This window comes from Lynx canadensis, chromosome B4 (assembly GCF_007474595.2).
Source record: "Lynx canadensis isolate LIC74 chromosome B4, mLynCan4.pri.v2, whole genome shotgun sequence".
Taxonomy (NCBI): domain Eukaryota; kingdom Metazoa; phylum Chordata; class Mammalia; order Carnivora; family Felidae; genus Lynx; species Lynx canadensis.
Genome location: NC_044309.1, coordinates 99,790,509 through 99,802,735, shown reverse-complemented (window position 1 = coordinate 99,802,735; position 12,227 = coordinate 99,790,509). Strand labels below are relative to the sequence as shown.

At 34.1% G+C, this 12,227-nt stretch overlaps 1 protein-coding gene across 2 annotated transcripts in view; it reads right to left on the bottom strand.

Moving 5' to 3' along the window:
• Positions 1-12,227, bottom strand: part of ZDHHC17 (zinc finger DHHC-type palmitoyltransferase 17) — an 89,512-nt gene that overhangs the window by 17,148 nt on the left and 60,137 nt on the right. For both annotated transcript variants that reach the window (XM_030323282.1, XM_030323283.1), the window contains 2 exons: positions 5,701-5,843; positions 4,257-4,357 (listed from right to left, as the gene is read on the bottom strand). In XM_030323282.1, the coding sequence (XP_030179142.1) occupies positions 4,257-4,357; positions 5,701-5,843 (244 nt within the window). The remainder of the gene's footprint in view (positions 1-4,256; positions 4,358-5,700; positions 5,844-12,227) is intronic.

The window sequence follows — 12,227 nt, the reverse complement described above, 5'->3', positions numbered from 1 at the left end:
ACACAGAGATAACAACTGTTAACATTACATGTACTCACTTTTCAACTCTTATCCTTTACACATTTTAAAATTAGAATCACTCTGTAAATATAATTTAATATATTTTTTCACTTATTACATCTTAAGTATAAGCCCACATCAAGTCTTAGAAAAGCATTGTTAATGGCGATTTTATCCCATACTACACATAGCTAATTGATAAAAACTATTTCCCATTCAGGATGGATACTCAGCTTGTTTCCATTTTTTTTTCCTATTAGTACTATGATAAACAGCTTTGTAAATACATTTTTGATCTTGTCTCTTATGATTTACTTATGAATGTTTAAGGGTTTTTTGTTTGTTTGGAGAGAGAGAGAGAGAGAGACAGACAGAGAGAGGGAGAGAGGGAGGGAAGGAGGGAAGGAGGGAGGGAGGGAGGGAGGGAGGGGGAGAGAGAGAGAGAAAGAGAGAGAGAGAGAGAGCATGAGCATGCACATGAAGCGGGGGGGGGGGGCGGGCCGGAGGAGGGGGACTGAGGGGGTGGAGAGAGAGAGAGAATCTCAAGCATGCTCCAAGCCTAGCACAGAGCCTGACAAGGGCCTCGATCTCAGGACCATGAGATCATAAACTGGGCCGAAATCAAGAGCTGAACACTCAACTGAGCCACCCAGGTACCCCAGTTAAGGATATGTTTAAAGCTCTTTCTACATGTTGCTTTCCAGCAAGGTTTAAAAACTTAAAATTATGTTCACATTTGAAGATACACTGTTATCACATCAAAAAGGTGGGTGCTATACTAGACTCTTGATAACCTATCCATATGACTTTGAGCAAGACATACAACTTCTCTGAACCTCAAGGGTTCCTTCCATCAACTGGAAAACAGGATTAGGATTTGTGTGGTTTTTCTAATCTCAAAGAATTGCTCTGAGAACCAGGTCACATAATAGATCTGAAAGAACTATAAACCAAAAAGCGCTGAATAAATATAAGGTACATAGGAGATGATAATTACTATTTTTTTAATGTTTATTTTTGAGAGACAGAGTGTGAGTGGGGGAGGGGCAGAGAGAAAGGGAGACACAGAATCTGAAGCAGGATCCAGGCTCTGAGCTGTCAGCATAGAGACCGACATGGGGCTCGAACTCACGATCCGTGAGATCATGATCTGAGCTGAAGTGTGATGCTTAATCGACTGAGCCACCCAGGCGACCCTGAGATGATAATTATTTAATGAATAATAGAAAACACTAAGAACTCACTTGTAAGAATAGTTTATATCAATATAAAATTCATTATCACCACAATAACACTTAAGTTGGGTATGAGAAACTAAAGTTTATACAGTTGATCCTCATGCCTACTTCCTATAAAATTTATTTGTAACCCTAAAATCAATATTCACGGTACTTTTTAGTCATCATGGGTATGTGCAAAGTAGCAAAAAATATGTATCTCCCTATGCACGTAATGCCAGCTGAGTTGAAAGGTCTATTCTGTGCCACACTTTTGCCTTTTTGTGTTTTTTGTTGGTGATTTTACTGTTTAAAATGGCCTCCTAGTGAAGTGCTGAGGTGTTATCTCACGTTCCTAAACACATGAGGGCTGTGATGTGCCTTACAGAGAAAATATCAGATATAAGCTTTGTTCAGGCATGGGTTATACTGCGGCTGGCTGTGAGTCCGATGTTAATCAATCAACGATAAGTCTTAAATTTGGTACTGAAACAGAACACATAAAACCAAGGTTATGTACTGACTGATGGACAAAAATGTGACCAGAGCCTGACATTTTCTTCTTCTCCAGGAGCAATAGGTTTAGTATTTGCTAATTCAGTGTTTGCAGCAACTTTATAGAACATAATTACCACAAATAATAAAAATTGACTGTAATTCTTATTTTCCACAACTAGTCTAATCAGTTTTAATTACATACGCAGTCATGAGTTGCATGAGGAAAGTGGTACAAGCAACAACAGAGAGGCTGAGGTCAAAAAGAGAGGCAGTCCCTGATAACAGCTGCTATTTTAACTCTATATCTTAATCATTATTTTATATCATGAACCTCATGACTCTTTCCTGTCTAACACCCCTTGTGCTTCCATTATAAATTATTCTGGGTTCTTTCTGTTTTCTTCCTATAGGTTTCTTGAGTTCCTATCTCTGGTCTCAGAAGTTTAATACTTAAAAACAAAAAAATATAGCTCTAATATCATATAAGGTCTAGAGATATGGTTCTTTTATAACATAGATAAGTACAAAACAATTTTTTATAATCAGAATTTAAAGTTATTTGTGATTTCATTCTACATTCCATGAGTAGCATATACACATATACAAACATCTGAATAAAAGAAACCATAAATGCACAGTTAAAACTGATGTAGACAGACACAATGATCCAAAAAGTCATGCAGAAGATAATAACACATACTTATTTACATTTGTTACATGTCAGGTATCCTAAGCTTTATTACATTCATGCTCAAGACTTCTGTGAGACAGTACTATGATCATCACTCCTGTGCAGACAAGTATGAAACTTGGTATTTTCATACTATAATTTTTATTTGAAAAATATATGCAATTTGTTCAGTGCATCTAAAAAATGAACTATATGCCAATCTGTTCTAAAGACACAATTATTCAAATAGAACAAGTTAAATAGATTTGATTGTGCTGACCTTCCTCTCAAAATCTACCTCTCACATTCTCAACTCCCTAGCTTAGAAACTTGCATAGCTATTTATTGTCTCCAAAAAAGGAACAAAAAACTCAAATCAGACTACATAAAACTCTCTGGCATGAAGTTTTCAATATTTATAATTTACTAATTTTCCAGCTTTTCTCCATTTATATGCACAACAGATTAAGAGAACAGCAACAGTCTAAAATTATTCTGAAATGTCAATCTGACTTTTTTCGGGATGTAAAATTTACTGTCCAATTTAGGAAACAAAGTTAGAAAGTATGTCTGGAATACTAAAGTCATTTCAGAGGTCAGTGCTTTTTATAAATTTAAAATAGATGAGGTAATGAAAATAAGAAGATCTATTTTACTTATACTAAATGTTTCAATAACATAATTCTAATGGTTAATAAATCCTTAAATAATGTTTATGTCAAAGTTTAGTACAATGCAGAATGAGCTAGTGAAAACTGTCACATGGCAACATTTCAAAAGATACTTATGCTAAAAAAATATTTAAAAAGCACTCCACTTTCTGAAAGTAATCATATAACGCTGTAAAAACGTAAGACTGTGCCTCAGTCTCAAAATAAGCATTTTTTTTCAGTATTTTGTTTTTGTTTAAAACACAGACAACAAAAAGAACACAATGTTATAACATGCACGACTGTGAAGTGAAACTAGATAGTAATTAAAATCGTTCAGAATAGCTATAAGTCACCAAAAACTGCATGTTACTTAAAATCTACTTTATATATTTTTATAGTAATGTTTTAAAAAATGATTTTAGTAGACATTTGTGAAACATGTGCCTTTATTTTAATAAAACAGACTGTCTTACTGATTGAGCTTTTTCTATGTAAAAATATCAAAAGGTGACCCTGTCCTTATTTCTTTGATACACACACATGCACACACACATTTACAATTTCAGATTATATTACTTTTGTAAAAGTATACTACATTGAAATAATTAGCAAATATTTGAAGATAACAGCACTGCATGCTTTTTCATAAAGCAAAAGGAAATTAACTGTTATCCTCCACAACAAAATAAAAAGTTGTGATATTAAGAAAATATTTAGAGTACATAGTCTGGTACTAAAACACGAAAATCACAGTTTAGTAAAAAGGTTTTGAATAGGTGTTATAGAAGCAGACAAGTATGTGTTTCTATCCCAGCCTTACCAGAGACTAGCTGTGTAGCCTTGGGCAAGGATAACAGCTTAACCTATTTAAGCCTAAATTTTCTCATGTATAAAATGGAGATAACAATATTAACATATAGAACGTGTACTAAACGAGTACAAAGTATTTAAGAAAATACCCTTTAAACACTCAAATACTAAATAGTAGCTACTATTATTATTTCTGATATTGTTATTAAAAGCGGCTGTCAAAAGCAATCTATTAAATATGAAACATTTAAGAGCAATATTTACATTGGTTCACACGTTATTTTTCTAGAAATATTGTTCTACTGCAACAAATCATGGATAGTTCAGTCCCAAATGTTAAATTATTATAAAACAATTGTTTAAATAACAACATTTGCTTTAGATAAGACCTTTATAACCAAAGGATATCATTCCAAAACCAGAAGAACCATGTTACATACATCCAAAATTTGGTTGCCAAATATATTCCAAGAGGCAATGCACTATGCATTGAATGATCAAAAAAGGATCTGCAAAACACAAGTTTTATAAAATTTGAGCTCTAGATTTCCTTGTAAAAAGGAATTATTTATTTAAATGAAAATTACACATGGTCCACATAGTAAACTCTGGTTTAACCAAAATCCAGACATCCAGAATGCTTAAATACCAAGACCATTTTTCATGGTAATCAATAATAAATGAGTTTACAGCTGAATGAGTGAGCAAGATTCTGAGGATCCTAATTTACCAACAGAATTATATTCTATTCTAGATATTTTTCAGCCTCAGAATTTCAGTCTACTTCTATTCTCTTAAGTCAATAATTCACTTCAGTATAGTTAGTAACTCTATCATTTAGCATATTATTCATCAAAGACGTATTATAATTTTGACAAATGAGTACAAAGCAATCCTCAAGTTTTTCTGTTTCATTATTTCTCCTTACCTACACACTCCTATTAAGCTTTTAGTACAGCTTTTCAAACAGAATGAACTGGCCAATTTAATGGATTTGAAGGTCATTATTTACAGAATTTAGAATTTGGGAAAAGTATTAATGAATTTTATTAAACATAGGCAGGATCAACTATCCATGTAGGCTATGTGTGAAGTCTTCCTATTTATAGGACCCCTTGGAGCCCCCAGAAACACTAAAACGAGATTAATTACCTAGAATTAAGCCTATTCCTGAGAGTTAACATACTCTATGTGAATTATTTTCAGAACTCTTTTTTTCTTTTTTGTTGGAAATTCAGGTGAAAACAAAGTACTAAAGGAATGGAGATTAGGTAGGAAGTTCTAGATCATAGACAACTGCCTAGGTTTGCTGAATAGGCAATTTTAGAAAATGAGATCTAAGGAGAAAAAAAAGGGAAAGATCACAATGTTTTAAAGAAAAAAGAGGGAGGAGAAAATAAAAAGGCTGAGCGTACTTCATATGCTCAGACTGTACCTTACTACTAAAATCAAACCTCCTTCTTGCATATTGCTTATGACCAAAGAAAATATAACTCCTATGAAAAGGTAAGCTAAAGCTATAATTACCTAGAAATAAGCAATATGTATATTAGTTAGAGGTCAACGAACTCAATCTACTTCTACTGAAATGTTTTTAAATTGTATCTTAGACTTAAAAATTATATGTTAGAGTTTGTCATTGAATATACCTCTAGAATTTCAACATTTCAACATTAAAAATTTAAAAGATTTCAGATATAAATCTGCCAAAATTCTTTAACACTAAATTAAGATGAAATATATTACATAAAGGTAGTATTCTAAACATACAAAACATTAATTTTACAAAGCAGCGTCCAAATTATATCTTTTCATGTACAGATAAAAACATAGCTAAAAACAACACACTTACTTTGAAAGAAATTGTACTGTAGCCCAAACGCCACCATACATTAGCCCTTTAATGAGCCAAGAATCAATATTTAGGTCTGCTATAAACCCAACCAGCCAAATAACTAGGAAAGGAGTTCCTAGCATTACTTTCTGCCGAAATTCCTGCACAGAAAACAAAACAAAACAAAACAAAACAATTAGTCAGAAAGTTTGCATGTTTCAGGTTATCTGAATGTGAATCACTGTTATCTTCATGGAAACATGCATAAGAAAGTGAAATTCATTCATTCAAATATGTTTACTATGCGCAGGCACTATTCAAGATGCTAGTCTCAGTCTTCTATAGACAATTTAAAAGCAGTTAAAATTGTGGAAAATGAGAGTATAAATTATAGGAGTGGGTCTAGATATCAGATAATAGAAGACAGCAGTATTTGCTGCTTGCCAATACGTGGATAAACTAGAAAACAGTTCTTGATGACACCACCCCATTAACAGGCCACTGATAACTAGAGATAAGACCAACTAGAATAACTTGATGTTCTAAGAGCTACAGCAGATAAAGAATCCTGCCGATGCTTAGCCTGAAGAAGATACTTTCAATGACCTAAAAATGAAAAACCTTAAAATGAAATAGAAAACAAAATCAGTCTACAGAGTCCCAGAGTCCATAGAAGGAAGAGTATGTGCCCCTGAACACAGATCAAAGCAGAGCACTTAATACTTTGGAGGTAGTTCCATTTCATTTTTGTACTAGTCTAATTGCTACAAAGTCCCTACTTCTAAGTATAAAACCTATTTCCTTGTAACACATATCACAGTTGATAGGCAGCTATCAAGTCTCTGGAGTAACCTTAAGTGACGAAACAATTTAAGATATTCCAGCTGTGATTTAATAAAGGTCAAAGTACAAACATTACTTTCCTCACTACTTACCTTTTTGAAAGCTAAGATATTACATTTTTTGTAGCACCCTGTTTATACTGTTGGCCTCTAATGAAATAAATACTTTTTCATATAAATAAATGGCCATATCTTTCCCAATTTAGCCACTGTAATTCATTTTCTAAATAGTGTGTGCAATTTTAGCTTGAATAACAAACTTAACTTCAGAGTTTTAATTTTATGCTGTAGTAAAATAACCCTTCTGATTTGTTATTTCATCTCTAACACAGATGGATTTTATATCAGGACATTAGAGAAGGGGTGCCTGGGTGGCTTAGTCGGTTGAGCGTCTGACTCTTGATACCGGCTCAGGTCACGATCCCAAGGTCGTGGGATCTAGCCCTGTGTCAGACTCCATGCTGCATGTGGAGCCTGCTTAAGATTCTCTCTCTCCTTCTATCCCCTTCCCCATTCACACTTTCACTCTCTCTCAAAAAAAAAAAAAAAAAAAAAAAAAAGACATTAGGGAATATTTATAACTAGGGAGGACAGGGTGTATGGTTAAGTGTGGGTGGGTGTTGGTGGCAGAGAAAGTAGATGTGTTATTTAAAGAAGTATTTTCTAAAATTATCTGTAACTTGCCTTGATTTAAGGTACTCATTCTCCCTCAGCAATAGCTACATTTTTTTCATTAAAAATAAAGATACAATTTACATACAGTAAAATTCACCCTCTCTTGGGTACTCTGAAGTTAGATTAATATACACAGTTATGTCAGCATGAAAATTAAGACACAGAACAGTTCTATCAAGTCCTGAAATACCTATGGCCCCCAGACCCAGCCCCTAACAAACACTAATCTGATTTCTACCCCTATAGTTTTTCCTTTGCAGGAATGTTGTATACATGGAATCATACTGATGCACTCTTTTAAGTCTGGCTTCCTTCACTTCAACAATTCATTTGACACTCCCCCATGTTGTTGTGTGTATCAGCAGTTTGTTCCTTATTAATGCTGAGTAGTATTCCATTATAGGATGTATTACAGTTTACTTATCCATCTCCAGCTCAAGGATAAATGTTGTTTCCAAATTTGAGGACTGTGAATAAAGCCATTATAAACATTTAAATACAGATTTCTGCATGAATGTAAATTCATTTCACTTGGATAAATATCCATGTGTGGGGTTTCCAGAATTGTCTTTTTCTTTTCCAAAATGTTACTTACCATGTTATTTATGATACTGTAAAGATATTTAAAAAAAAAAAAAAGATGTAATGGTGATGTGCTGCTTTTGTAGATATGAAAAATCTATTTTCTCTTGAATTTTATTATGGAAACTTTCAAATATATAGTAAGTTTGAAAGAATTTTATGGTGAATACCTGTGTATCTACCCTCTACAGTCTGTAATTCAGTAAGCTATTTTTGTATTAAACTTAATTTTGAAACAACTATAGGTTCACATGCAGTTGTAATAAATAATACAGAGCCCAAGTACCCTTTACCCAGGTTCTCCCAAAGACTAACATTTTGCAAAATATAGTACAATATTTTGTACAATATCATAATCATGATGTTGACATTGATGCAGTTAAGATGCAGAATATTTCCATCACTACAAGGACTGCTCACGTTGTCCTTTTAGAGCAACTTCCCTCCTACTCTACCTTCACCTGTATATTAACCTCTGGCAACCACTAATCTATTCTACATTTTTATAATTTTGTCATTTCAAGAATTTTATATAATTGGAATGATATAGTATGTAACCTTATGGGATTGGCTTTTTTATTCAACATAATTGTCTAGACATTGATCCATGTTATTGCATATATCCTTAGTTCACTTCTTTTTATTATTAAAGAACATTCCATGGTATGAATGTATCACAGTTTAACCATTCATCCACTGAAGGACTCTGGGGTTGTTTCCAGTTTGGGGCTATTATGAATAGAACTGCGATAAACATTTATGTACAGGATTTTGTGTACATAACGGTACAGCTTCTGGGTTGTATGGTAAATGCATATTAAGTTTTTAAAAAAGAAACTCTCAAACTGTTCTCCAGAGTACTGTATTGTTTTACATTCCCACCAGCAATGTAGGAATCATGTGGAGTAATCTCTCTGTACCCTCACCAGCATTTGGTGTTGCTGCAACTTCTTTAGTTATTCTGATAGGTATATGATAGTAAGTCATTGTGGTTTTAATTTGCATTTCCCTAATGACTAATGATACTGAACATCTTTTCATGTGTTTATCTGCCATTTTTATATCTTCTTTGGTGAAATATCTTTTTGCCTTTAATCCACTTTCTACTTGGATTGATTTCTTCATTGTTGTGAAAATTCTTTATAGATTCTGCAAACTAGTCCTTTGTTGGATATATGGCTAGCAAATATTTTCTCCTAGTCTGTAGTCTGTCTTTTCATCCTAATTAACAGGGTCTTTCATAGGACAAAAGCTTTTCATTTTAATTAAGTCTAACTGATCAATTTTTACTTTCATGGATCATACTTCTCATGTGAAGTCTAACTCCTTGCATAGCCCTAAAGTTTTATAGTTTTGCATTTTACATTTAAGTCTGTGAACCATTTTGAGTTAACTTTTTTTTTGAAAAAAAAATTTTTTTAATCTTTGTTTTTGAGAGAGACAGAGCATGAGCAGGGGAGGGGCAGAGAAAAAGGGAGACACAGAATCTGAAGCAGGCTCCAGGCTCTGAGCTGTCAACACAGAGCCCAACGTGGGGCTCGAACTCATGGACCGTGAGATCATGACCTGAACCGAAGGCGGACGCTTAACTGACTGAGCCACCCAGGAGCCCCTTGAGTTAACTTTTTTATACGATGTGAAGTCTGAGTAGAGGTTTATTTTATTTTTTTGTTTATACAGGTCCAAATGCTCTAGCATCATTTGTTGGAAAGGTTTTATTTTCTCCACTGAATTGTTTTTGCACTTCTATCAAGTCGATGGGCATATATATCTCTGTGGTTCTATTTCTGGGATCTCTATTCTCTTTCACTGATCTAGGAATTTGTTCCTCTAAGCATACCACACAGTCCTGATTACTATAGATATATAGCAGGTCTTAAAATTGCACGGAATGATTCTTTTTGTTCAAAATTGTCTTAGCTATCCTAGATCTATTGCCTTTCTGTATAGAATAATCTTGGCCATACAGAAAAAAAAATCTTGCTGGAATTTTTTAATTACTTGAAATTTGTATAACAATTTGGGCACAACTGACATATTTACTATTTAAAAATTTACATATTTTTTTTTAAATAGGTTTCCCATCTAGCACAAAGCGCAACACAAGGCTTGAACTCATGACCCCTGAGATCAAGACCTGAGCTGAGGTCAAGAGTCAGACACTTAACCAACTCAGCTACCCAGACACCCCCCATTTTAAGAACACAGTATATCTCTCCATTTATTTAGATCACCTTTGATTTCTTTCATTGGCATTTAAAAAAACTTTCAGTATATAGTTATTTTACGTGTGTGGTTAGATTTACACTTAAGTACCCAATTGTTTTGTGCAATTCTAAGTAATACTGTATTAATGTTGGTGTCTGCATGTTTATTACAGTATATAGAATAAAATAGGGGGCACGTGGATGGCTCAGTTGGTTAAGCATCCGACTTCAGCTCAGGTCATGATCTCAGTCCATGAGTTCGAGCCCCGCGTTGGGCTCTGTGCTGATAGCTCAGAGCCTAGAGCCTGCTTCGGATTCTGTGTCCCCCTCTCTCTGACCCTCCCTCGTTTATGCTCTGTCTTTCTCTCTCAAAAACAAATAAACATTAAAAAAGTTTTTAGAAATAAAATAGATTATATCCTGTGACTCACTAAATTCATTTATTAGTTCTAGGGGTTTACTTTACAGATTCCTTGGGATTTTCTATACTAACAGTCATGTCAACCACAAATAGGGCAATTTTTTTTTTCCTTTTTCCGAACTATATGCCTTTTAATTTCCTTTTCTTGCTTTATTTCACTAGCTAGAATTTCCAGCCCTAAGTTGAATAAAAACAGTAAGAGGGATATCCTTGCCTTGTCCTTGATCTTACTGGGAAATCAGTCTTTCACAATTAAGCATGATATTAGCTGAAGGTTTTAGAAATGTCCTTTATGAAGTTCAGGAAATTTTCCTCTATTTGTAGTTCTCTTGAGAGTGTTACCATAAACAGACATTGACTTTATCAAATGCTTTTTCTGCATGGATATAATTATGAGATTTTTCTTCTTTGTTAATATGGTATACTACACTGAATAATTTTGAATATTAAATGAGCCTTGCAGGGACACCTGGGTGCTTCAGTCAGTTAAGTGTCCAACTTTAGCTTAAATCATGATCTCGCGGTCCATGAGTTCAAGCCCCACGTTGGGCTCTGTGCTGACTGCTCAGAGCCTGGAGCCTGCTTTGGATTCTGTGTCTCCCTCCCTCTCTGCCCCTTCCCTGCTCTCACTCTGTCTCTCTCTCTCTCTCAAAAATAAATAAACATTGAAAAAATTGTTTTAAATAAATAAATGAGCCTTGCATTCCTATAATACACCCAATTTGGTCATGGTACATAAGTCCTCTTATGTAATGATGACTTCTATTTGTCAACATTTTATTAAAAATTTTTGAGTATACTGTTAAACCCTGAATAATGGAGGGGTTAGGGGTACCAAACCCCATGCAATAAAAAATCTGCATATAACATCTGACTCCCCCAAAACTTAACAACAGCCTTTTATTTTGACCAGAAGTCTTACCAAGTAACATAAACAGTTGGCTGAACATATTTTGTATGTTATATGTATTATATATACACTGTATTCTTACAGTAAAGTAGGGAAAAGGAAGTATCACTAAGAAAATCATTAGGGAAGAGAAAATACATTACAGTACTATATCAAAAAAAAAAAAATCTAAGTGGACCTACACAGTTAAACCCATGTTGTTCAAGGGTCAACTGTATATTCATCAGGGATATTGGCTTATAGTTTTTTGTTTTGTTTTTTTTTGTAGTGCCATTGTGTGATTTTGATATCAGGGTAACATATATCATTTCCATTCTGCCTATATAAACAACTTGCCAATATTGTTACATGTGAAGTGAGTTTCTTATAGACAGTACATAGTTGGGTCATGTTTTATAATACAGAAAGCCAATATGTGTCTTTTACTTGGTATATTAGAATATTTTAATGTAATGAGATTACTGATATGCTAGAGTTTGTCTATAATTTCATTTTTTGTTTTCTACTTCTTCTCTATGGTTTCTCTGTTTTCTTTTTCCTGCCTTCTTGTGGGTTACTGGAAAGCTTTTTAGAATTCTATTTTGATTCATCTATAGTGTTTTTCAGTTTATCTCTTTGTATAGCTTTTTTAGTAGTTACTCTAAGTATTATATAAACATAACTTATCCTAGTATATACTGGTGTCATCATTTTACCAGTTCAAGAGAAGTGTGGAAACTTTACTTGCCTTTATGCCTCTCTACCCACCCCTGATTACATTATAAATTGTCTCACATTGGGGCGCCTGGGTGGCTCAGTCGGTGAAGCGGCCGACTTCGGCTCAGGTCATGATCTCACGGTCCGTGAGTTCGAGCCCTGCGTCGGGCTCTGTGCTGACAGCTCGGAGTCTGGAGCCTGTTTCGGATTCT